The sequence below is a fragment of the Vigna radiata genome, chromosome 1, assembly GCF_000741045.1.
Source record: "Vigna radiata var. radiata cultivar VC1973A chromosome 1, Vradiata_ver6, whole genome shotgun sequence".
NCBI classification, from domain to species: Eukaryota; Viridiplantae; Streptophyta; class Magnoliopsida; order Fabales; family Fabaceae; genus Vigna; species Vigna radiata.
The window spans coordinates 11711443-11738860 of NC_028351.1; the positions used below are offsets into that span (position 1 = coordinate 11711443).

A 27418-nucleotide genomic window follows, 5' to 3' on the forward strand; every position below is an offset into this window, starting at 1 on the left:
CTATATAAATAATATTTTATGGAGTAGCTTTCTTTTGTTATATTATTTATTTAATATGGATTTGGTTGGTTATAATAATATTATATATATTATTTGTATTATATATAATACAATTTCACATTTATAGGTCGTGTTTAGGGATTGTAATGGGTCAGGTCGGACACAGATAGTGTTTATCCGCAATCCGACCCGACAAAAAAAAAATTCACCCGTTAACCTACTCGCTACCCGCACGGATACCTGCCTAAAAAATACCGGCGGGTATTTTAAAATTTGCGGATACCCTTGGGTATTCACGGATTTCCGCAAATATTTAAAAAAAATCTATTTTCCAAATTATTAAAATAAAATTTAAATAAAATTACAAAAAATATATAAAATATAATATAAATTAAGTGATGTGAACATGAGAACAAGGTCTTTGAAGCTAAAGGAAAAGGTTTTAGACGAGGGTCGATCTTCGGAAAACCTTAACAAATTGTTCAAGTGGGTCAAAGGATAGGGTTTTTCCTTTTGGGTGTGTTTTGGATCAAATAAAAATTGTCGATTGGGGAGATTTTATGTTTGTCAGTTTTTGAAAGTTGCTTAAGGTTGATGTTTAGTGATTCAAAATAAATTAAAAGATGGAGAATATTTTCTTTTACATAATGAGAACCAACAACGAATTTTCAAAAGTTGTTTTCTCACATAAATTTGGTGAATTCATTAAAATGTTTGATGTAGGTAAAAAATTTACTCACATAAAACATCTTATAACCTAGGTTCAAATGTCAAATGGTATAAGACGTTGGATTCTATGTTTTTCGACGTCATATGTTCTGTAAAAAAATTTTAAAAACAGAACTCACACACATTGCTTCTTCAGGTTTTCTATTCTACTCGAACCAAACATCTTTGTTAATGAGTGCTAGGAAGACCAAAGATTGGTTTTGTGTCGTTTAACTCTAACGAAAGTGTTTGTGTTACCTTGGTTGGGATATTTCTTTAGTTTTGGTCGATTTATATCGCTTTGTCATTTAGCATTGACATCTTGTACATGAGTTCAAACTCCACCACTTCCAGGTGAACCAACTGCTTCGTTCACGAGTACAAGGAAGAACAAATGTCATTGTTGAGTTATTCTAAATAAATGTATGTGTTTTCGCTACCTTGGTTATGATTTTGTCATTCACTCTTGCTAAGTTCATCTTTGTTTAGTCTTGTTGAGCCAACCTTGTCACTCAATCTTGCCAAGCTTGTCTTTGTTCAGTGTTGTCGAATCGAGCTTGTCGTTTAGTTTTGTTGAGCTAAGCTTGTCATTTAGTCTTGCCGAACTCATTTTCATTTAGTCCTTTTAAGTTAAGCTTATCATTCAATCTAGTCGAGCTCATTTCTGTTTAATCTTGTTGAGTTAAGTTTGTTGTTTAATTTTATTACATTTTCTGATATGTTTATGTTCTACAATAACAAATCATCACTATCTTAAGGTGTTTACTCAAACATAACATAAAGAGACTAAAATGAAGATTTAAAAGAAAATAAAAGGATCATATTGAATCAATTAAACCAACTTAAAAAAAATAATGGAAGAACGCCATAATTTAATCATGGTGGAAGCCCAATAAATAAAGAAAGTAAACAATAAGACGATGGTCCTTTCTTCTTGCAACTCCACGTATTTCTTTATTCCCTAAATTTTTGGATTTCGAGTATTTTAACTCAAATGTATTTTTTAGTTTTTATTTTGAATTGTAAAATAAAATAAAAAAATATTTTATATTGTGGAATGTACTCGAAATTCAAAAATTTGTATTTCACATTTTACAATCTAGAATATCAAAATTTATCAAAAAGGTGTAGATCAAAAGAAATTATCTAATTTTCAATTTTCAATTTTATTTTCTAATTTAGAAGATTTATTATATTTTGGAATGGCCAATCCAAAAATATTTTGGAATGTACAATTTAAAATATAAAATTTGAATTTTAGATTCTATATTTTAAAATACAAAACAAAAAGTATATTATGAATTACATAATCTAAAATATAAAATTTATATTTTTATTGTGCATAGTGAGATAGGTGCATCGGCAGAGAAAAATAAAAAGGAAAAAGAACACGCAGATGAAGGAAAAAAATTCTTAGTAAATGACATACAGATAAAAGATCATTCATCTTACTAAAATAGAACCAAAATTATTATGTAATTATGAGACAGAGAAGATATTACATAAAAACAGATAGAAAATATAAAAAGATACACACATATGTTTAATATTTTAATCATTGCATATTACAAAATCAAGAATTTAAATGACTGGGAATAATATCTTAATTGTTGGCTATCATGTTGTAACATATTAGGATAAATTATGTTGGAATAATTTCTAAAATCCATTTTCTTAATTCTAGTTTTCACTGTAACTTTTATGTTTTAAAGTTTTTCACATTATAAATACTCGTATACAATTTTTATATAGTCAATTTTATTACTGTTTTCTATTAATTGATATATGATTTTATACGAAATTATTAAATCTCACTTATATTTATATATGCAAATTTTTTAATTAAGAAAGGCAACAGAAACAAACTAAATATTTAAAAAAATATATATAAAATCATCAACCATTATCATAATCATCACCGAATATGTAACATATGATAATGATTTTTAATGATAATCATCATAAATACATATTCAACAATAACTTTAAACAAACTCGTCATTAGCAATATTTGTTTTAAATAATAACCATATCCATGACGAATGTAAAGCGATTAAAATCATTTTTAAAATAATCTTACCAAGTTATTTTGTAATTTTGTATTCAGTAACCTAACCTTTTGACTTTTAAATATAATATTATGTATAAGTGGTTTTTACGTCCACGTATTATTTCTAATTAGAATTATCAAAACGGATAATCCGATTTAATCCGGTTCGATTTACCACGAATTTGTCATTTAATGAATCAATCAAACTCGGCTTACTTAATAGTGAGCTAAAAAAATTGAACCTGATCCGAACCACTACGGGTTGGTGAGTTAAACGAGTTAATTTACTGACTCACTTAATTATAATTTTTTTTTAAAATAGAAAAAAGTTACAAATTTTTTTAATTCAAATTTAAATAAGTTGCATACTAAAATGATGTTAAACTCCAAAGACAATTCAAAATAAAAAAGAAAATATCATACAATCCAAGTGTACATGTATAAATTTATAATATTTTTCTATCTTGAAACATCTTTTTATTTATCACCATCTACAATATAATAAAAAAAATGCTAACTAATAATATTGAAACACAAAATAATAAATAATTTAATTAAATTAGGTGGGTTGATGAGCCAACTCGACTCACTATGGGTTCAAGCCGGCTGAATCAGATTCTAAGTGAGTCAAGTTGAAAACTAGTCTGCATAAAAAAATTACGTTTTTTTCAAATTCAGCCCGGTTCAAACCTATGGTGGGCTGGATTGGTTGACAGGTTACAACCCATTTTGAGAATACTATTTATAATTGGTTTTAAGTGTTACATTCATGTTAAAATTTGAATTGGCACATTTTAATAAGAATAAAACTAATTGGAGATACGTTGTTTGATAAATTAAAAAATTTAATTCAGTTAATTTAAAAAAGGATTATATTTATTATTTTTTAGATTTCAAAACTAAATTATATAAGTTTTAATTATGTCAAAGTTTAGAGATTAAACTGAGTAAAATTTTGATTTTTCGGGATTAATAAAAGTAGTCAGAAATATAATACAACGATAATTATATTAGAGAGAATATTAAACTCTATATACATAAATAAATAACCTTCTTTAAGTACTGTTTCTTTTTCTAGAACAAATTTTAAATCAAATCAACAGCTGAATTTTTTAAGCCATGAATTTTTAAGATGTTAGATTCATGTCTAAGAAAGTTTAGCATAATCAACATAAAATAAATAAATAAATAAATATCTAAAATAAAATGTAATATCAATAGACATCGAATATCACAACCCGATCAGAGGTCATATTGATGGATGCTCAACCACTTTAATAATTAATTATGCAGATTTCGCTGACATTTTTTTATTTATGTACCAACTAGGCAATGAAAAAGTTAGTATTCTTTTTCATTTATAATTATTTGCTTTATAATTACCCAAACTTTTTAAATCAATATGTTAGATGAAATTTATACTATATAAGATTTATCATATTTTTATTGATATAAAATTCTTAACATAATTTATATTAAGTATTGAAAATGATCAAATAATAGTTTAATAACAAGGAATATAAAAGTCTTAATAAATTAAAATTTATTCTTATATATTTTTTGAAATAGATTTATATTTAATTCAATTTAACTTATAAATTGAATTCACATTCTTACTTGTAAATTATGATTTATGAATTAAATATGCTCTTAATTTTTAAATTTTATTATAAAATTAAAATTAGTTTGTTTTAAATTTTGATATCTTTTAATTTTAAATTTTAAAATAAATAAATATAGTTTTTTTAATATAATTACACTGATTTATTTTAAATTTTTAAATAATATTTTTGACTGACATAAATAAAAACATGTCAAATAATATATAACTTAAGTATTATTTTAAAAAAAAAAACTTAAGTAATTTGAATTAAAATAATTATATTTATTTATTTTTTGAGATTTAAAAACTAAAATATATAAAAATTTAAAATAAAAATCAATATTAATTTCCTGTCAAAATTAATAATTAAAAATATATAATGCGTATTTTATTTATCAACGTCATTTTAAAAATCATAATTCACGGTCAAAAGTAGTAATGAGAAAAAAAAAAGATAAAAATTAACCTAGCGTGTCTACCAAGTAACTGAATATATAACATTTTTATAAAACTCCTCTTTTTCTATGTATCGATTTCGTATATCTTATCCTCTAACTACTACCAACTTTTGCATTCATTAATATTAAAATAAACCACTCCTACTTTTGTTTACACATCTTTTCCGTTTTTTATGTATTATTTCAGCGTATAAACAAAACCTAATGTATTAAGTTTCCCAAATAGTGTTGAGTATAGCCTGAAAATCAAGAGAAAATAGAAAGTCAAGGCAACCAAGATGAACATTCCAAATCTCTTGGTTGTAGCATTTCCAGTCCAAGGACATGTGAATCCCTTGATGAACTTCTCACAAAAGATGGTTGAGCATGGATGCAAAATCACTTTTGTGAACACAGACTTCAGCCAAAAGAGGATGATGAGTTATGTGGGAAATCAAGAAAGCCTTGAAGAATCACCAACCATAAAGCTGGTTTCAATCCCTGATGGTTTAGAAGCTGATGATGACAGAAGTGATTTGGGTAAGCTTTGTGATAGTGTGCTAAGCACCATGCCTTCTATGCTAGAGAAGGTCATACAAGATATTCATGAGAATAGTGGTGAGAGAATCACATGCATAGTTGCTGATGTGATAATGGGATGGGCATTGGAAGTAGGGAGAAAGCTGGGAATCAAAGGAATTCTCTTCTGCACAGCATCAGCTGCTACGTTTGCCTTGGAATACAAAATCCCTGAGCTCATTCAAGATGGCATCATAGATTCTCATGGTATGTACATCACTTGTCACTAATCAATTATGTTTGGAGGTTTTGTTGTTGAAAATAATGCTATTTGTGAAATTAGGAAATTAATAGGTAAAATTGTCTTGTCATATCATGCATAATATCTCTATTTTTGTTGATACGGTAGGATTTCCAATTACGAAAGGGAGATTTCAAATATCACCAAGCATGCCTTCGATGGACACAAAAGCAATTTGGTGGTCAAACGTCTATGACCCAACAACTGAGAAGAAAATATTCAAGTATCTGGTGCACTGTATGCAGAATTCAAATCTTGCAAAGTGGTGCATTTGCAACACCACATATGAACTTGAACCCAGTGCATTATCTTGTGTTCCAAAGCTCCTACCAGTTGGTCCATTGTTGAGAAATTATGACAAGACAAATGTAACTGCAAGATCATTGGGACAGTTCTGGGAAGAAGACCACTCTTGCATAGATTGGCTGAATCAACAACCTCATTGTTCTGTTTTGTATGTTGCCTTTGGTAGTTTCACTCTTTTTGACCAAAACCAGTTCAATGAACTAGCTCTTGGGCTTGACCTCACCGGTAGATCCTTTCTTTGGGTTGTAAGACAAGACAATAAGATGGCTTTTCCCAGTGAATTCTTGGGGAGTAAAGGTAAGATTGTTGGTTGGATCCCTCAACTGAAGGTGCTAAATCACCCTTCCATAGCTTGCTTTCTTAGCCATTGTGGTTGGAATTCTATCATAGAAGGTTTTTCTAGTGGGGTGCCCTTCCTGTGCTGGCCTTATTTTACTGACCAATTTCACAACAGAAATTACATTTGTGATGAGTTGAAGGTTGGACTTGGATTGAACTCGGATGAAAATGGACTTGTGTCACGCTGGGAGATTAAGAAAAAACTGGACCGATTGATAAATGATGAACAAATAAGAACAAGAAGTCTAGAACTTAAAGAGACGGTCATGAACAACATTGCAGAAGGTGGTGGATCTTCAGAGAATGTTAGTAGATTGTTAAGCTGGCTGAAATCTTGAGAGTATAGTAGCTATGTCTTTGGTCTTAACGCATGCAGTGTTCAAGATAGAAGGTTCTCTATAATGGTTATGTTGACTTTGGTATTGGTATCGGTGTCATGTAATGTTTAATATAGATTTCTTTGATCTATAATATATTTCAGGTCAATTACGTAGCAGCTTAAATTGTGATGCTTCTTTGTTTGAAAGTTGGGCGGTAATTTTAATTAAGCTGAGATTAGAGTTCGTGACGAGAAAATTAAGAATATTGAGCAGTTTAATTGAAAATTATATAAAATTGTTCACGCACATATAGTAAGGTTCAATATAATGGTAGATTTCAACAATAGAATTTAATTTGAGTTTTTAAAATAAACTGTATTCGATGCAGCCTTCTCCCCTGCGTCTGCGGCACAGTTGGTGTGGGGATTGAACATCCCAATGATGAATGAATGATAGACATCGATGGTGTGTTCATATTTCACTAATTCTTTATAGCTGCAGAACATACAAAAGTATATTTATTTGTTTGAAGTTAATATAGTATGAATCATACTAGGAATGTAATTTAACCGCTCCATGGACTCAACCAAGATCTGAACCAGTCAGCCAAAAGAAAACCTTCAATACAGCACTCTACTTTATGATGGAGATTACTGCGAGTATTTTAGAATTATCAATAACCAAACTATAGAGCACAAATGTTGTCGTACAAAATTATATGAAGAATTTTTAGTGTTTGCATCAATAGCCGTTAGCAAGTCATAAACAAGACATTGTTCACAACAACTGATAAACACTTGACAGTTGTGTTTACAGAAATAATTCAATGAGATACAAACTATAGAGCACAAGTAAATAAAATGCTCGAAGATTTGCCGTACAAAATCATATAAATAATTTAGTGTTTACATCAATAGCCATTAGCAAGACACAAATAACACTTTGTTCACAACAACTGATGATACACTTGACAGTTGTGACTAGCCTAAGACAAAATTGGCCAAAACTTGAATCGTTCCCCGCATAAGAAATATCTGTCAATATCCTACCGCCTCAAAAAATAATTTTCCTAATATGATTTAAGTTTACCTTACTTTACAGGGATTTCTGAAGAAATACAAAGTCTGGAGTCTGCTCCACCACTGATAACACTGTCACTTCTCCACCAATCGGCCGACAATACCTAAGTTAAACAATGACAATTCTATTAATGACAATTTTTGCTACTCTCGAGCATAAAACAAAATATATTTTCAGTTGTGGGAAGGTATTATTTTCAAGCAAAAACATGGTAAGAATGTTTTAAACCTTATCACTGTGTGATTCAATGACAGAAAGTGGCCACTGCAACATCAACGGAGAAAAATCATGAAAAAGCACAAAGATGGGCATATAATCACAAAAGGAGAAAAAATTCCTATGCAGAATAAAGATATATTACCGCAGTTCTCAGATCCCACAACATAACTTTCCCATCATAAGATGCAGAAAGTAAATGAAACCAAGATTGATCATGCCATTTGCAGGCCGAAACCCAAGATGTATGAGAAGCAAACTGAAAAACAGGAGCAGAAGTGCCTGCAGAGAAAAGAGATTGTTTTATAAGATACCATTATGAATGTAATTCACTACCAAGGTGTGAGAAAAATGACAACTAGCTTTCTTTATCACCTGGCTTACGAGGATCCCAAATCCTAATGACAGGGTCAGAACCTCCAGCAGCTATCAGAACAGAACCTTCCCCACCAATATCCAGGCAGTTGAGAGCCTTCCCACAGAACTGTACATAGAAGACAATCTAATCTAAAACATTGATTTTTATAACTCTGTTCCTACTCTACTTCCGATTACCAAACCCTATTTTTCAACAGTAATTTTATATAGAAAATAATTTAGACCAATAAATGAAAAAAGAAGCCGATAACCAGAAAACATGACATCCATCATAATGAATCAGAATCTTAGAATATAGATTAAGGCAAAGTACGTCACAAAAAATCAATTTGTAAAGTAAGATTTGTCTCCTATTTATTTTGAACTTACTATATCTGTCAAGTTTTTGCCAGTCTCAACATCCCATTTCCTAATAGAATGATCCCATGATGCAGAAAATATTGACTCCCGTTGTGGCCAAACCACAGAAGATACGCACTGTGTATGGCCAACAAGGGTAGTGAAAGCCTCTCCCTGCAATACAACAGATGAAAACTTATTTCTCAAATGTCATTTAAGAGAAAAGATTCATACATCAAAATGGAAAGAAACGGAAAATAAGTTTGTAACAAAATCTACAAGTTTTTAAATAACTATTTTACAAGTCTACAATAGTTTTTAACATAAGTTTGAGCATGACTCAGAATTAGATGGTCAAATTTTTTCTAGAATAGTTTCAAAAACATCGTCCAACATGGCCTCCAGCCCCTAGTGCCAGCAAACACAGCAACCTTGATACTTCGAATTCAACCAAGTAGAAGAAAGAGCAACTAAGCATCATCCTTAACTTTTTACAATTCCGTTCATCAATTACAATATGCAGAGAAGAGAGAGTAAAGGGTCACATCTGATGATCCCTTACAAGTCAAAGTTAAAACAAACTTCAAAATGCAAAATATTTCGAAGAAACATGTGTGACTACACAAATTGCAATTTTGACAGCATAATTTAAACATAAGAAAATGTAGGGAAGTTCTACAAACCTCCAATTGAGAGTCCTCAACTTGATCTCCAATTTTTCTCTTCTTAGAAACTAGGTCATCTTCTGCATTAAAGTCATTAGTTTGCCATAGATTGATGGTGCAATCCCAAGCAGCAGAACAAACCTATGCATGAGACACAAGGAAGAGTGATGTTACAGACTGCTATATTACTGTACTGCCAGAAGTCTGGTGGAGAAAAGTAGAAAAAAAAAAATACACACCATTTCTCCAGAAGTCTGCACTGCCACACTCTGAACAGCAGACTTATGACCACGCAAGATTTTGTAAGCCCTGACCCTCATAGGCTGGTTTACAGGCTCTTCTGTATTGAACTTTTAAGCAAAGGGGTATAATACAATAAGCATAAGCACAGCATAGGAAACAGTAGTTTAGCAGTTTCTTTTAGTTACCTTCCATAGCCTCAATGTCCGGTCTTTTGAAGCAGTAGCCACCGTAATAGTTTCCAGACCTGATTACAGTACAAATATTCATATGTTAGACCAATTCAATCATAGTACTATATATACATATATTATGGAACGATATTTGGATTACACAGAAACAACAACAAATGTTGCTACTATTCCCACCCACTGAAGCACAAATGCTTCAACATCATTTAATTCAGAATGTTTTGGCCGCCATGCTTTCTATGTCCCCACCAGGATGCATTCCACATAGGCTTAGTTCAATCGTATAAATTGTGTTAATGATCCTCCACCAGCCCCCTCCCCACAGTTTTCCATTCGGAAACTAAAACTCAATTTTGACTACAGTTGCACATAAAAATGAAAGTATCTTTAAAACATTAAAATACTACTAATGACAAATAAGCATAATATCAGTCTTAAAAAGGAATAGAGAAAGAACAAAATGTAAATAGCAAAATTAAGAGAATGCCAAGGCAAAACAGCCATAATCTTTATTTTACTGTTAGATACCAAATTTCATAATTTTATCATCAGAAATAGACTGGATATCAATAAAAAAAAATGACAACTAGCAATCAGAAAAAAAGACAAACAAAATTGGGGAGAATATAATTGTCTTCTTTACCTTCTGGATTGATGATACTAACAGAAGTGATTGCGTCACTATGTCCCTCCAATACATGAGTGCATAATCCAGCACCTTTCCATACCCTAAAATATAATTTAATCATATAACGGTGGAAGCCCAGTAAATGGAGAAAGTAATAAATAATATGATATGCCAATAATTCTAAAATAACAAAACTGGGTAAGACTCTTATACCTCCCTAAACCATCATAACATCCTGTCAAAAAGAACCTGCAGAAACAGTAACACTCAACTTTAAATTCTTAGTGAAGGAGATCCAGGTAACAAAACCATTCAACGTAGTAAACTAAATCAAAGTTATTATATCGGTGAAAATTACACAAAGTCACGAGGTAAACAAACAAAAAATATTTACAATAACACTCATCATTAATCCAATGGTCAAAACTCTAAAGAACCTATTCACAAAGAGGGTTAGGCTGTTTCCCCTTAATACGCCCAATGTAATCATCAACCACAATGCAAAAATGGCTTTACAATAACACTCATTAACCCAATGGCCAAAACTTTAAAAAACCTATTTAAATTAGGGTTTGGTTCTGACTTCTGGCTACTGCCAATGCAAAAATAAACCAAGCAGTGAACTACTGCTTCCGATCACTTTTGCCATTATCACCAAATATGATTAACAAATTCATTGAAGTCAATAAAAACCAATCACACTGACTTAAATTCAACCCTGATAAAATCCTTCACAAAGAATGATTAAATAAAAAGAGCCCCGTACAAAATAATGGCATATTACAGTTGCTAGCAGCAGTACTGAACATAAGAGTTAATATAGAATATATTAACACAAATTAAAATTGTTATGGAAATACTGAAAAAACTGTACTAGTTTTTCAAAAAATCATCAAAATATGACACATTTGCAAGCTTACCGAGAAGAAGAACCATCAACAGCACTGACCCAGTCATCGTGTAAAGAAGGGTCTTCCTCCTTCCGTGGGGCCACGGCCCTTGTGTACTCAATTTCCAATATCCTTTCCTATAAATTGACCACTCAAAACAGTTAGCTATGATTATATTACATCATAGCAAAAGGAAACAACGGTCTGTTTCCAATGTAAAGAAATAAAGTAAAAGATATTTGTAATTATTGTTTGTAGTTCCCGAAGATAAATTTCCAATCCATGGAAACTCCTAACAACTCCATAAAAAATGGGTCAACAGTCACTTTTGATATAAAAAGAGTAATTTAATGTCACTTCGGTCTCTAAAGTATTAAAATCTAAAAGGGGCCCCTAAAAGTGTAATTCTTCCACCACATTGGTCTTGGCATTAGGAAATCTCTGCTAAACTTTACATTTGTACACACAAAACACTATCATTTTGGTCTTTAGACTAAACCACTTGTTGTAATTCTACTTATCTACACATGTAATTCCCCAAGATAAATTTGCGATCCGTGGAAACTCCAAACTACATAAAAAATGGGTCCACAGTCATTTTGCTTCTAAAGAGTGTAATTTAATGTCACTTGCGGCAGCTGAAAGTATTAAAATCTAAAAAGTAACCCCCAAAAGTGTAACTTTTCTGTCACATTAGCCTTACATTAGAAAATCTCTGCTAAATTTTACATTTGTACATACATAACGCTATCATGTTGATCTTTAGACTAAACCACTTATCATAATTCTAATTCTTGAACCTAACCATTGTCAATCATTTTAGCTGTTGAACATAATCACTTAATTTCATTTTAGTCCCAAACTTTTGTGATCTTAAAATAACCCTAAACCCTTGTTTGACTGAGAGGAGGGGGAAATTGAGATTATATGGTGTGGTAGAAGGAATGCGAAGAAATCATTTAAAAGATGGAGGGACCCAAACAAAAAGGAGGTTACTATTTCAACTACATGACCCACTATCCTATTCAATATACATTTTATATTTTATATCACAAATAGAGTACAAAAAAATTGTCTTCCATTTTTTAAAGATGTGCATTAGTGTACTGACTATATTGATCTTAAAACACGCATTAGCATCTCTCCCCCAATAAAATTTTGAGTTTCCTTTACAATATATCACATGAACACATAAGAAAGTAGCAGGGCATGCTAGATGTTGGGCGGATTGGCATTAAGAAAGTAACAGGCATAGCTGGGTGTGGTAGGCAGACTGATGTGTAGCCTGGCAGTTAGAAAAGAGGTGCAGAAAACTACCTTGGACAACAGGACATCAGACCAGAGGTTCACCAGTTTTGTCCCTGTTCAGAATCACGTTGATGAGGTATTGCCCATTTCTACTCATTTGTCCATCTCTCTCCTCATCTCTATCCTATTTCTCTTAGAAAAAATACTATTGATTACTATTTCATTTCTTATCAATTTCATTTCTACTTCACCAACTTATTCCTTTCCTGATTCTCTCCTCTCTCCAAACACCCAAACACAGTATAAGTGTATAAATTTGGGAACTAAAATGAGAATAGATAGTTAAATTTAGAGACGAATATTATCAAAGAGACACAAACATCAATGGGCATCTTCAATTTCTATTAGGAAAAAATCGCATTCTCTTACACACATAAAACCAATGTGCATTTTCACTTTCTGTCATACAGACTTTCTGTCATACAGACGATCATACAATTGTAGAGATAAGTAGAACAGGATTTGTAATCTTTTGGAAAGTATTACCGCAGAGATTCCCTTAGCGAGAAGAAACTGCTCGAGCGACATCCGCACGAACTCGCCATCGATCAAAAAATCAAAAGGCTCAGGCTGATAATCAGCATCTGCAAAATCAACCAACAAGGAATTTCATCAGTAGTCTTGAATTAACACAAAAAAAAAAACACGGCGGCATTTGAAAATGAGACCAGAAATTGAAATTACCGTTGGATTGAATGAGTGCGTTGACAAGAGATGATAGACCGAATCGAGTGAGGTCGACAGGGATTGCGATGGCGGTGGACGGAACTATGAACGGCGCCTTCAACTTCGTCACGAACCGCACTTGGATCCTCCTCGCACTGCCTTCGCCACTTTCTTCGTTCATATTCATTTTCGTTTCCTCTTACGCTCTTTCTTCTGCAAGGTTAAGGAGAAAACGAAGCTCTCAAAAGAAGAGCGCCAAGGGAAGAGGAGGAAGAAGAATAAGCAGCAGCTAGGGTTTAACGGTTTTCAAGTTAGCATATTCAGTTGTCAATGGGTTTTAGACAATACTACGCCGTTTTGGTACAAAGAAAATTGGGTACTTAAAAAAATATTCCCTTCAGTAGTATAGTATAGATATTAATATATAATTTATAATTTTATTATTTTATATGAGTAATTATATGAAAAATACGAAAATAATATAATTAAATATAATATTATATATATATATATATATAATTGTATATACTAAAAAAATTATATAGCAATTACTTTTCAAAAGAGAAATTATTTAGTTATTTTAAATTGAAGAGGAATTATTCAATTACTTATTTTATTAAATAAACAAACCATTTTTTACTTATTAAAAGATAAGATTGTTCAATCAAAACATAACACATACAAAATTGCACAATAGTGTATGCTTTTTATATAATGAAATTGATAAAAAAAATATTCAAAAACTGAATTAAATAATTTATTATTACTAGTGTCTTTTTTAAATGGAACTAAAGTGTCACTGAAATATGTGACCTCTCATAAACTTTAACCACTTAAATAAAACTCTAGAAAAAAAAAAGTGTAATAGTTTGTTTAAAATTGTCATTTATGGAATTTTAATTTTATTATATTAGAAGAAGGTTTTCTAATTATTAAAATTTGTGATATGCTAAATTTAATATTTTATTTTCTTATGGACAGCATCATATATAATTTATCGTAGACAATCTAGAAGTATTAATTTTAGTTAAATTATCTACTACTTGTATAATATATATATATATATATATATATATAAAGTTTAATCATTTTGATATTTTTTATTTATATTGGATATTTTTAAATGGTTTCTTTCTTTTCTTTTTTTCTCAATTGGATTTTTAAAAGTGAAAAATCATTGAGTTCTTGTCGTTAAATTGGATTAATGGAATTAAATTTAAGCTGACTTGTGACTAGGGTTGGCAAAAAAAACATACCCTCGGGTAAAATCCGTTTCGGGTATTTAGTACCCGCGAGTAAGAGGAACTCGCGAGTAGCGGGTAGCGGGTATTTTAATACTCGCTTATTAACGGGTTGGGTTCGGGTATCACACTATCCCTACCCGTAAATACGTGTTACCCGTTTGAAAAATAAAATTACAAATCCATGAAAATAGAAGTATAGAAAAAAAAAAAAAAAAAAAGACCTTAGTCAAGGCCCAAATAGGAATATGGGTTCATTTATGAAGTTTAAGGTGCATCCATAGATGATGAGCCTAAGCCCAATAGAGAATCTAGTGTACATATGAAGTTTAGGTGTGCACTTAACATTTGATAATCTTGGCCCAAGGCCTCTTTCATTCTTCAAATTAGAAAGCACATTAGGGTTTCTTCTACATTCTCTTCTCCAACGTGCCATACCAAAGGAGCAACCCTAGGTTTCCTCATCGAACATTCTCCATCCCAGACAGCTAGTGACGTTCACATTAGTAACCATCATGACGTCGTTGACCTCCACATCGCTCGAACCCCTCTGTCATCCTTCATTGACGTTCTTGCTCCCATCCATGGCAGCCTGTTCTTCCTCCTTCACGCGTGAACGTCTTCCTTCCATCCTTGGATCGTCTGCTCCTTCAAAAGCCATTGATGATAAACTTCCTATGCCTCCAAGAAAGAAGCAGTATGATATTAATATGTTAGAGGTGACTGAGTATCGGTATTTTATTTCGTACAAAGAAGAGGCAAGTGAGAAATTAGGAGGTTTGAGTGGGTATACGGGGGAAGCCGGTTATGTGCCGAATACAAGATACGTCCTCCATGACATTGATGAGGAGGAAAAAAAGAAGGCCTTGCAATATCACAACCACGTTTGTTGCTTTTGAAAACCTAAAAATTTAGGGTTTGTGGGTTCTCAAATTTGGGCATCCAATTTTTTTTTAAATATTTACAGGTTGAAAACAGGTATTCAACGGGTATCCGCGAGTTGAAAAAAATCTGCGGATTTTTTTATGCGGGTATCCGACGGGTAGCGGGGCGACTAACGGGTATGTTTTTTGCATTCAGGTCAGGTTCGGGTATCACATTATCTGTCCCTGACCCTACCCGTTGTCATCCCTATTTATGACTATGAGGTGGCATCAATAATTGACGTGACAGATGCAGGCCATCACATTAAGCTGAGTTATCACCACATTTTGCAATGTCATCATCTTCAACCTTTCCCCAAATCCGAAACCTTAGTAGTCCATGGCAGCCATCAAAAAACGCCACAACTAGCCTCCATGCATCGCCACACAACCACCATCATCACAAAACCATGATCGTCTTCCTCGCACAATCGCAAAACCTACAAAGCATCAGTAGAACCACCATAGACAGCCAATGTCCATGCGTCATCACCACGAACCAGGTTCGTTTTCTCTTCATCCTCGTGCGATGAAGCAACCCAAAATGCAAGAACTCTATACTGAGTTTTGAACTTACAGAAATTCAGAAAAATCCCCAATTTAAAACCCTAAAATCGTGCCATCATTGGGCAAGTTCTCTTTTCCCTTCTCGCGCAAATCCCAAATTTCAAACCTGCAGAAACTCAAGTCAATCTCCTTCAACCTATAAACTCATAAGCATCTAAAACGCAAAAGCACCCAAATAGAAAAACTCTTTCATATTCATCACACAGATTGAGCAATCTTCTTCGCACAGGAGCCTCAGCCCTTCTCTTCAAATACGAATCGTGAGTTGCTCCTTTGTCAGCCACCACGAGGTCATTGTCACGCCTTTGTCTCAAACCAAAACCTGCAAGGAAGGCCAAACAAAGAACCAACCAAAACCCCTTCGAATTGCGCCGCCATCACGCTTCCAAACCCAATCGCGAACTTGCAAAATCAATCTCCTTCATCGCGAGCTTCATCCCTGAGCATCAAGCCTACAAAAAGAAACCAAGCAATCGAAACAGAATTGTAGGAACCCTAGAATCACTAGGGTTTCTAATTTTGGGAAAGGTTAAGATGATAAACCCTAATTTCGTTTTAATGAACCTTAATTTCAATTTTCATAATCTTTTTTTTTTATTTTTCAATTACACATATTTCACGTAATACTCTACATCTAGCAGGCCAATTAATGATTCCACCTCACAATGACAACTCGACTTAATTTTAACCCCGTTAAGCCAATTTAACGGTAGAGACCCAATTGCTTTGATTTCTACTTTTAGGGACCCAATTAAGAAAAAAAAAATACGAAAGTGACCTTTTTAAAAAAACCCAACATAAATAGACACTATCAGAATTATTAAACCTATATTTATCTAGTAATTTAATTTTTATATTTAGATTTATAATTCACCTCTTATATTTTCTTAACTTAATTAAATCTCATTTGTTAAATAAAGTTAATTTGATTTTTTCATTAAATTGATATTAATATCATTTGAAAGTGTCACGTGTTAAAATCTGATACACTTTTCTATTTTAAAATTTCTTTGACTTTTATTTTTCATTTTTTATTCTTTTTTTTCCATTACCTCGCAACACATCCTTCCTTACCTCCTTCACATAAGCATAACAAAACCATGTGGTAAACTTTAAAATTTCAATTTTGTTTTCTAAACTACTATTCCCAATGGTAATCTAGAATCTTAACTATAGTCAGTGAAGGAAGGTGGAAGGAGAAAGGTGGTGAAAGGTGGAGGTAGAACATAAACCATATCTTGACAAGTGACACATTCAAAGGACGTTAATGCCAATTTGGCCAATTATGCATATATGTGTGTGTCTATGTCTATGTCTATATGTACGGTGTTGGTGGTTATTGATAAGTGTTTGATATTAGTAGATTTTTAATGTTAATTTGGCATTTATCTTACTTCGATTGTGTATAAAATCAATGTTAACTACCCTAATTTCACTTTTTTGCTGAAACAAAAGAATTTAAGGAGTCAAAGTTGTATTTTGAAGGAAAGAAGAAGAAATTAAACATTTTTAATGAAATCTATCACAACACGATTATAGCGCCATTTTAAGGGCTTGAGCCATGAAGAAAACCTAACAAAGAAGGTTTCCTCAAGCCCTAGCCTGAAGCTTGAGCCATGGAGAATCATCATGAAATAACATCAGGCATGTCCAACCTAGTATCTCACTACTTAAGCCATAGAGGAAACCCACTAAGTAAGGAAGCCTCATGACTAGAGCCATGGACTACTTTTGAGTCATGTTGTCAAGGTCTATAAATATCAACATTTTGGACAGATTTAGAGACTTTTGGAAACACTTCACGACTTTAGTTTTAGACACTTTTGATAGTACTTTTAGAGAGACTCTAAAGAGTATTCTCATACAAATCCTCTTTAATCAATTGAACATCTTTAGAAGATTCGGAGATGTATTGTCTTCATTGTTTGTACTTCTTTCTATCATATATGAGGAGCTTAATCTCCCTTGTGTTGGAGAAGAATGTAAATAGATTTGAACTCTCTTGTATTCGGAAATACCTTCCATTTAAGAATGATTTATTTTGATCTAAAGTTTGTGAATTGACTTATACTTGTTGTTTGATGAACTTATCACTCATCTTATATAACTAGGTAAGATTAAGTAGGAACTAGTCTTCAGTTATTGTCCAATCAGTTATCATGTGGGCTTCTAGATGCTAGGAATAGATCTAGAGTGTGGAGTTGGAAATAGAATCCTAATCTTAATGTAGGTGAGTTGGCTATGCAATCACTGATGATTTAAATTGAGCATGCTGGAAATAACCTAGCCTCTAAGTGACAAGAATGGACCTAGAGTTACATTTAAAGAGAAATCTCAGGATTTGATCATCTAGGCTTCATGCTTAGATGTAAATCTGATGCAAAAGAGGAAAAATGTATGAAGTCGAGTTTCAACATGATTTAATCATTTAAAGTCACTCCTTTAGTAACTAAAATTGATTTCCGAATTGATTTTACAACATTTTCACCAATACAAGCATATTTTTTACACATCAATTGCTTTATAAAATATCAAATTAGTTAAAATATTGTGTTTTCTACCAAATCCACATGTATATGACACTTATTCACTACAACAACCTAGCATACTAGTTGGTATATTTTGGGTTGCAAACTGCACGCAAACAGTTACATGTGTGTGTGATACATACATACATACATATATAGAAAAAGAAAAATGAAAGCATACAAAATTTTACGAGGCATGTTATATATGTTATGTTGATACATAGTCTTTATATGTAGAATCTTTTATTATAATGTAGTCATTTTATTTTATTTTTTTTCTTGTGTTTTGTTATTGTTGTGTGGATCCAACAATTGGTGCCATCATTTAAAACAATACAAAAAATGTTAAGAAGAGAAAAGTTTAAAGATATGACAACCAATGTTGAGATTGGGAAGCTTTCTAGTGAAAACAACTTCAAATTTTGAAGGGTTCAGATGGAAGTTATATTGACACAACAATTATAGAAAAGTTTTAGAAAATAATTTTGATATATTTTTATTCATAGACAAGTATAATATATATATATATATATATATATATATATATATATTATATATATATAAGAATCTCTATAATTCATATTCTCTTAACATAATTACAGTTGCATAAATCCTTGATTTCCAACAACCATATATTTAACTGTCTAATAAAATGAAATAGAATATTTGATTTATCTAACACCTTTACTCAAGTTGGTGCATGAATATCACATATTCCTAACTAGATAAAGACTTATTAATTACCCCATTTCCCACTCTTTTAGTGCGGACATTGACTAATTACAATTCCGACCTTACAAAGGGAAAAAAAATTATTTCAACTGCAAGTTTCTCTTTGATGAAATATTCATCAATCTCAACATGTTTTATTCTATCATGTTGCACAAGATTATGTCCAATTGCTATTGATGATGTATTGTCACAATATAAATTCATTGGTTGCTTTGGTTTATGTTAGATATATTATCCTTATCATATCTTTATCTTTTATCTTTAACTATTTTGTTATTATTTCATTATTATTTCTTATTTGTATTTGGGCTCAGCCCATATTTCTTTTACTATAAATAAAGGACCTTATGTGTATATTCAACACTAGGGAGATTAATCTCATACATAGTTTTCACTATATTTAACATGGTCTCTAGAGTCAGATTCTTTTAAGGAAAAAAATATTGTTGCCATTACACCCCCATTGCCCGTGGTGCCATTATCTACCATTGTTACTACCAAAGTTTCAGTTTTGAGCGACGATCATACGGTTTTAATCGTCTCAGCTAGGCAAATATTGTGTCGTCAACGACCCCTTCATCGGAACTCCTACATGCCCTCAACACCTTTTGAAGTTGTGGATCTACTCCCTTTTCTATTTGAAATACCTGGAAAACATTAGAAGGGGGTTGAATAATGTTGTGAAAAACGTTTCTCCAAAAGGTAGTTTTAGAACTTTGTTAAAGATTAAACAATTTATACAAGTTGTCAATGCTTGAGTTATAAAGTTTTGTTTAAACTAAAAGTTCAGAAATAAAATGTTTTTCAATTGTTTAGACAAATCTACTCCAGTGTTTTGAGAAATACAACTTTTAATAAGGATAACGTTCAGTAATAAGAGCTTTTATAAACGGTCGTGTTAATAAGTACCTACAAATTTTATAAGTAAAACATTTTGCAAGATTGAAGTAATAAACACACAGTTATTTTATACTGGTTCACTCCACTAAGCTACGTCCAATTCTCCTTTAAGACTTCTTAGAGGATTCCATTATAATATTCAAAAAGATTACAACTGAGTATTCACACCACTCCTTGTATCACCTAGTCAATCCTAATTCGTTACTTTAACTATAACTGAGTATCAACCACTCCTGATTGTGCAGTATTCTTCATCACTTCTGATATCCCTAAACAATCCTGACATCTTCTTGATACGCCATCTAATTGATTTTTACCTATTCTTGGTTTCCACTAGAAAAACCATGTATCAATCAGATACATTGTCTTAATATCATTTAACTCCACCGAGCTAATCTTTAAGTGTTTGTATTCTCTTCAGAATGTGCAATCAATCAAATTGCTTACAAGTCCTTAAACGATTACTTTCACAAAGAGGATGTGCTTACAATACAATTCAATATAACAGAGTTTTTAGAGTTTTCTTCTCTTCTTACAAATGTAAGCTTATGATTCTATGAAGCTTAAGAACATTTTCTTTCCTTTTGTACTTGTTTTTCTTCTCAGATGATTTCTTTTGTATTTGTGTGCTTATTCTCTTTATCTTCTCTTCAAGGATCTTGTTTTTTATCTTTGGATTTTCTTAGCCTTTTCGTAGGTAGTAGTTGTAGGTTAAAGTCAACTTGTCAGAGTAAACATGTTTTTTATAGTACTTTATCAAAAGTAGGTTGTACGAACTCTTCAACGCGACTTTTGATAGTGAAAACATTTCGTGAATGTCTTCTTTGTCTCTAACGTGCACTTATGACTTGTATATGATAGAGTAGGTGGATACCTGACATAGGGAATTGCAAAGAGTAGAGTAGATGTGCATGCAGGAATATATGTCATTTTTCTTATCACTTTTTTTTTTGTTTTGAAACATTGTGCATTTAATGCTTTTTAATGCGCTTTTAGAGAACCTATAAGCTTTTTAAATTTCTATTGTTCAATTCGTTTAAGAATTCTTGTAGAGATATTAAGCAGTTCATAAAGCTTTCATCGTTGGATGAAAATGTCGTTTGATATAAGGTATTGTTTAGCCTATACAAGACGTTACCTAACAATGTTGTGTTGTTTTTGGAACACTATTTATATCTTTTACTACGTTTACCAAAAACATCATACATTATAGTGAGAGTTCGTTTTACATTGCTTTAGCCAAGTATAGCAATAACGTGTTTAACAGGATTCTCATATAGAACATTGACGCATTTTTATGACGAAATTGTTTGGTAGTGTATTTACTAAGATATTAATGGATTCACTTAAGCTTTCCTTTAGACATTTAAACTTCATAAGACTTTTTCATAAAACACTTATCTTTCAACGATATTATTTTCCACAAAGACAACATTTTGTCATATGCTCATTTTGTTTATTGATGTTTGTCAAAACATATAAGGACGTTAGACGGTCCCGCCTCATAGACGATCTTGTCTTAACATCTCATGCATGGTGGCATGTCTCCTAACAATTCAGAATGTCGAGGTCGCTCTTTTTTCTCTTTAAGGTTCATCTTGTGTGGTTGCACATCCCATTTCCTCTCAAACAACTATTCAGAGCATGGTGATTGCTCTTTTTCCTTTTTCAAGTGTCTTGATTGGAGAATCTTAGATTTTTAAGGCTTATCTCTCTTGTTCATCCATGACTTATTTCGCTACCGTCTTTTCTGACTTCTCTTTTGTCACCATTGCATTTGACCCGTCTATATATGTTTTTCCTCCCATTGCTAAGATGTTTTTTATTAGTTTATTTATAGGCATGGTGACTTTTCAACGATGAATTTTTCGTCCACTGGATGTCAACAATGCATTACTCAACAACGATTTGCAATAAGAGATTTACATGGAGCAACCTCCCAAATTCATTGCTCGGGGGAGTCTTTTGGGTTAGCATTTCGTCTTTTGTGTCTTATTCACAAATCATTAACCATTTGGTGTCATTCAAGTGCAAAATCAGATATTTTCATTAAATATTTATAAATTATATTAGTAACAAGCTTGGTACATACGATTTGTATGCACTAGCTTGAGAGAGAGTGTTAGATATATTATCTTTATCTTATCTTCATCTTTTATATTTAATTAGTTTGTTATTATTTCTTAATTTTATTTTAGGCTTTGCCCATATTTCTTCTATTATAAATAAAGGACCCTAGGGGTATATTCAACACAAGGGAAATTAATATCATACATAGTTTTCACTATATTCAACAGTTCAAAACCTAAATCTGATAAAATATTTTGTACCCATAAAAGTTCACAATCCCAAGTATCATGTATTTAAACTATGCTTTGACACTTCATCTTGCTACTATCAATTTTTTTTTACTTCTTCAAGTTACAAAATTCTCTCAAACAATGTAAAGTATCCAAAGGTTGACCTTCTATCATTTTTTAAACCTGCTAAGTCAACATTAGTATACTCTTCTACCTCTAGGTTTCCATGATTTAAGAATAAAATTCCTTTTCTAGAGTAGACTTTAAATACCACAAAATCTTTTTAACAACATTCATATGAGGCTTGTGTGGGTCATGCATAAATTGATTTACAACATTCACTACACAAGTAATATGTGGACATGTATGAGACTTGTAAATTAGTTTTTCCACTAGCCTTCGGCATTTTCCTCTATCTATGCTAGCTGAATTTGATCATTGAGAAAGCATATGATTTTGTTAAATTAGAATGTCAACTGGTTTACACCCAAGCAACACAATTTTGGATAGTAAATCAAGAATATACTCTCTTTGGCATAGAAAAATACCATATTTTGATCTAACAACTTCAATACCCAAAAAATATTATGTTTCCAAGTTGTTTCATCTTAAATTCATATGCAAGATATTTTTGCAAACTAAAAATCCCATCATGGTCATTTCTTGTAATTACGATATCATCTAGATAGATAATTAAATTTGTAATTTTACCTTTTCTTTTCTTAAAAAATAAAATGTGATCAGAGTTACTTGCTCTATAGCCAAAAGCCTTCATAGATTTAGTGAACCTTCCAAACCATGTTTTTAGGGATTGTTTTAATCCATATAAGCCCTTTTTTTTTAATTTGCAAACAACCATTACTTTCAGTCTAGCATACATGGTGGGGAATCAATATAAATTTCTTTTAAAATTTTTTTTAAGAATCATTTTTCACATTAAACTATAAAAGAGACCAATCTTGATTTGTTGCAAGTGATAAAAGTTTTCTCATAATGTTAAACTTAGTTACTAATACAAATATCTCTTGATAATTTATACCTTTAACTATTACTTATGTTTTATATCTCTCGATAATTTCATCGACCTTATATTTAAATGTAAAAACCCATATACATTCCACTTTTTTCTTTCTTTTTGATAAAGTCATAAAATTTTGGGTGTTATTTTTAAAACTACCATCTCCTCAAAACACAATAAGTAACACTTAGAATTATATTTTAAAATCGTGTGAGAATGTTCACTTCATCAATAATTTCATTTGATAGATACAATATTAAGTTTTAAAGACTACAAATGAGAGTTTTACTTTTCTTACATAACTCAACCAAGATGATAAAATTATATATAAAAAAAGATAAATAATATTTAAAGTAAACATAAACATATTTTATTTAAAAATTAGTAGGTGAAAAATGATCCTATTATTCTCAACAACTACCAGCTAGGATCCAATTTTAAAAGAAGACACACAATTTGATCAGACACAAAATTTGAAAAAGAAATAGAAATAGAAAAAGACAGTTCGTTCCACCTAGTAGTGGATTGGTGCTAAATCACAAACACGTAATTTCTTATAATTTGTAACAAATATAAATAAAATTTGCAGCTAAATATATTTTTCATTCTAATATGCATATATAACATACCTTATTTAGCTGATAAAAATTATTATATGTATTCTTTCTGTTTCATCTCACCTTTCAAATCGTAATACTTGATTATTTAATAATGCTTTAATTTATTTTCTTTCTCACACTTATAAATTGAAAAATATATTTTAAATTAATAATAATTATTCTTTATCTCAATACAATAAAATAACATAATAAAATAAAGACACAAACGAGTTTTCTTTTAATATTTATTACTTTGGATAACTACCACCTTTTATAATTTTTTTAGTCTATTTATTGTGTACGGAATTGAATTAATTTATGCATGAAAGCGAAGATTTGTTTATCTTATTTAATAGAGAACTGCTAAACTATTTTTTATAGGAATAATTCTGATTATATTCTATATTGATTAAATTAAGTGAAAATTGAAAGCAATGGCAACCCAACAACAGTTGAATAGTTAAAATGGTCCCCTATTTCCTCTTTAATGTTTTGCAACTCAGTTAAAAATTTGAATCTTCCATCACAACTATATTTTATTTTCAACTATTCAAAGTTTATAACTTTTTCTAATTTAAATGATTATAAATAATATCATCGATATTTATTTATCTTATAATTATGATGACATTAAATAGGACAATAGATAATAATTATCATTCTTTGTTTTATAAGACAGAATTTATGCAAACTTAATTGTTCTTTAGTATAGTACATACCTCATAAAACTATAAGCACATATAAAAATCGTTTAAATTCATTGATATTTAAGAATACTTTAAACAAAACAAACAAACATATAACCATAGTTTTTCTTTCATCCATAAGAATTATTATGGTTTAATATAATATATAAATATATATATATTCAAAATACTTCCAAACACAAGTTATCTTTAAACATACTCATTTTAGTGTGACAAGTGAAGTTAAATAAATGTATATTCAATTCTTTTACGTTATCAATGTATAGTAATTAATTGTTCATCTTGAAACTATATATGTAAACATAGTATAGCTACCCACAATCATTAATAAATAATTTATAGTACAAGACTTTACCAAACCCTTAATTATTCAAAAAGAAACAGATTCTCTCATGTATTTATTTGACAGAATTATTCAACACTAAAATTTTGGAAACCTTTTATAACCATGCCCTAGCTATTTTTTTCAAATCAAATAATGATATATGGATATGTTTTTTATTTACTAACATATTCAAAGTGAAGTCTATTCAATGTAGAAAAAATCATGCTCCTTTGTCATTGTATCAAACATTTGTCTTAGCGTTAGTTCTTTGATGGAAGCAGCACAATAATGTTCATGCAATGGACACCAAAAGTTGGAATCATCCATTAATCATTTATCAATAATTCCAAGAAAATATTTAAGAAAATATTTAAGTTCATGGCATTGATATGACTTGTACAATCATAATATTTTGTATTAAAAAAGATTTTACATTTGATATTTTTATTCAGAATTTTTTACTAATTTTTTTTTCTTTTTCTATAACCATTCGATCATTTATAGATTAGAGAGTCAGTTATTATTGAAACGCACATATTAATTACTATTTGGACTAAACAGTTGAGAAGTTAGATTGGTTGATCAATGGTTAAGGCGATTAATTATGATATGAATAGTAAAATATGATTAGTAACAATTGAGTAGTAATTAGGATGTTAATCCAAAGTTTATTTCAAAATCTGTAAATATAAATTTGAGGTAAGAAAGAAAGTGATATGTATTGACATTGAAGTGTTAGATGGAAAAATGTTTCAAATGGTCTGAATGAGCTGTTATAAAAAGACTTGGAATTGAAGACAACTTTATACCCTTAGACGATCTCCTGGACCTTTGGACGGTTGATCTCAGTTCTACACATCAACACTAGTGCAAAAACGTTGTTTAACGTCAACTAATAGACGTCGGTTTGTTGATAATCCGACGTATATGAATGAACGGTGGCATTATCGTAAATAGCTTGGTAACGTAGACCTCGATTTCCAGACAACCCGACGTCTATGATATTGTAGACGTCCAAACTACTGCAAACAGACGTCTAATGGCCTGAGGTAGGTCAGAAGACAGTCCCTTAACGTCGGTGTTCACGAGGGGCCGACGTCTATAGGACTACAATTAATGTTTTCACTTAATTCCCAAGCGCTTAGACGTCGCTTAGTCAACAGGCGACGTCTACGGCCTGAATATGGAAGGCGCGAAGATAAAAAATCTTCAATTTAGACGTCGGGGATCACTGCACTTGACGTCTACTTGCCTGTAATTAATTAGATTCACCAAATTCGAGGGCCATAGACGTTTGCTAGAAAGGGCACCGACGTCTATGTGCCTGTAAGTAATGATGTGCATCATTATAGACGTCGGCGCCCCATTGTGACCGACGTCTAGTTGGATTCAAAAGGTCAGTTGAAAAGTTAACTTGGACGTCGAATTAGTAACAGAACTGACATCTATAGTCATTTAGACGTCGGCTATCTGGAGAAACCGACGCCCAGTTTCATTTTAAATACACCGCACACTCTTCGCGGCATTCAGTTTCTGATATCTTCCTCTTCCTCTTCTCCTTTTTCTCTCGCGGCACTCTTCTTTTTCTCTCTTTCGGCATGTCTTCTTTTTGTTACGGCATTCTATAGTTGTTTCTGATATCTTTATCGTTTTCGTCCTCTCTTTTTCTCTCTTGCGACATTGCATCCCAGGTGCGTGGTTTTTTTTTTATGCTTACCGTTTGTTTAGTCTTTCATCGATTATCTTCTGGTTCAACTGATTAAAATTTGCTTTCTTTGTGTTGTGTTTTAGTGCAATTTTGTTCCTTTCTTGGGATAACGTAGTAACACATTCTCCCTTTGCTAGCTGCCTCCCGGAAATAGCGGCGTCTTTTGAATTTCTCTTGATTGTTTCAACCCAAAAACAACCCTAGGTCGTTGTCTAGTTTTCGTTTCACCGTGATTTTTTCCTCTTGCGGATGAAAAATGGAACTAAGCAACCACCCAGGTTCGGTTTTGGGTTGAAGGGACCAGAAGAAATTCAAAAGACACAGGCTTTTTTTTGGGGAAAACTAGCAAAAGGAGAATGTGCTACTAGGCTATCCAAAGACGGGAACAAAACTGCACTAAAACACAACCACTGTAATAGACGTCGGTTAATGCAAACACCGACGTCTATAGTGACTTTAGACATCGGTCTTTGTCATGTTCGACGTCTATATGTGTTCTTCGACGTCGGATAATGCATTAACCGACGTCTAATTAGTGCCTTTAGACGTCCATTCGCACCAGTGCCGACGTTTATTGACGTCGTTCGTGGGCACTAACTGACGTCATTATAGATGTCTGTTGTTGGGATGTCAGATGTCCCATTGACGTCACCGGTTTAGACGTCGGTTTAAGACTAGACGTTAAA

At 31.6% G+C, this 27418-nt stretch overlaps 2 protein-coding genes across 3 annotated transcripts; one reads left to right on the forward strand and one right to left on the reverse strand.

Moving 5' to 3' along the window:
* The first annotated feature begins 5019 nt into the window (after window positions 1–5019).
* On the forward strand, window positions 5020–6775 carry LOC106766309 (UDP-glycosyltransferase 83A1). Its single transcript, XM_014651047.2, has 2 exons — window positions 5020–5584; window positions 5727–6775. The coding sequence occupies exons 1-2, from the start codon at window positions 5098–5100 to the stop codon at window positions 6599–6601; spliced, it is 1362 nt and encodes a 453-aa protein (XP_014506533.1). The 5' UTR covers window positions 5020–5097; the 3' UTR covers window positions 6602–6775.
* A 64-nt stretch (window positions 6776–6839) lies between these two features.
* LOC106764356 (ribosome biogenesis protein WDR12 homolog) lies at window positions 6840–13499 on the reverse strand. Of its 2 annotated transcripts, none has more exons than XM_014648643.2 (14): window positions 13203–13499; window positions 13005–13102; window positions 11241–11347; window positions 10534–10569; window positions 10336–10421; window positions 9690–9748; window positions 9501–9611; window positions 9280–9402; window positions 8627–8770; window positions 8255–8363; window positions 8025–8161; window positions 7892–7927; window positions 7673–7766; window positions 6840–7078 (listed from the first exon to the last, which is right to left on the reverse strand). In XM_014648643.2, the coding sequence occupies exons 1-13, from the start codon at window positions 13369–13371 to the stop codon at window positions 7674–7676; spliced, it is 1308 nt and encodes a 435-aa protein (XP_014504129.1). In that variant the 5' UTR covers window positions 13372–13499; the 3' UTR covers window positions 6840–7078; window position 7673. The 2 variants fall into 2 exon arrangements, with proteins under 2 accessions (XP_014504129.1, XP_022640545.1); XM_022784824.1 differs by lacking the exon at window positions 6840–7078 and adding an exon at window positions 7218–7236.
* Between the last annotated feature and the right edge of the window lie 13919 nt (window positions 13500–27418).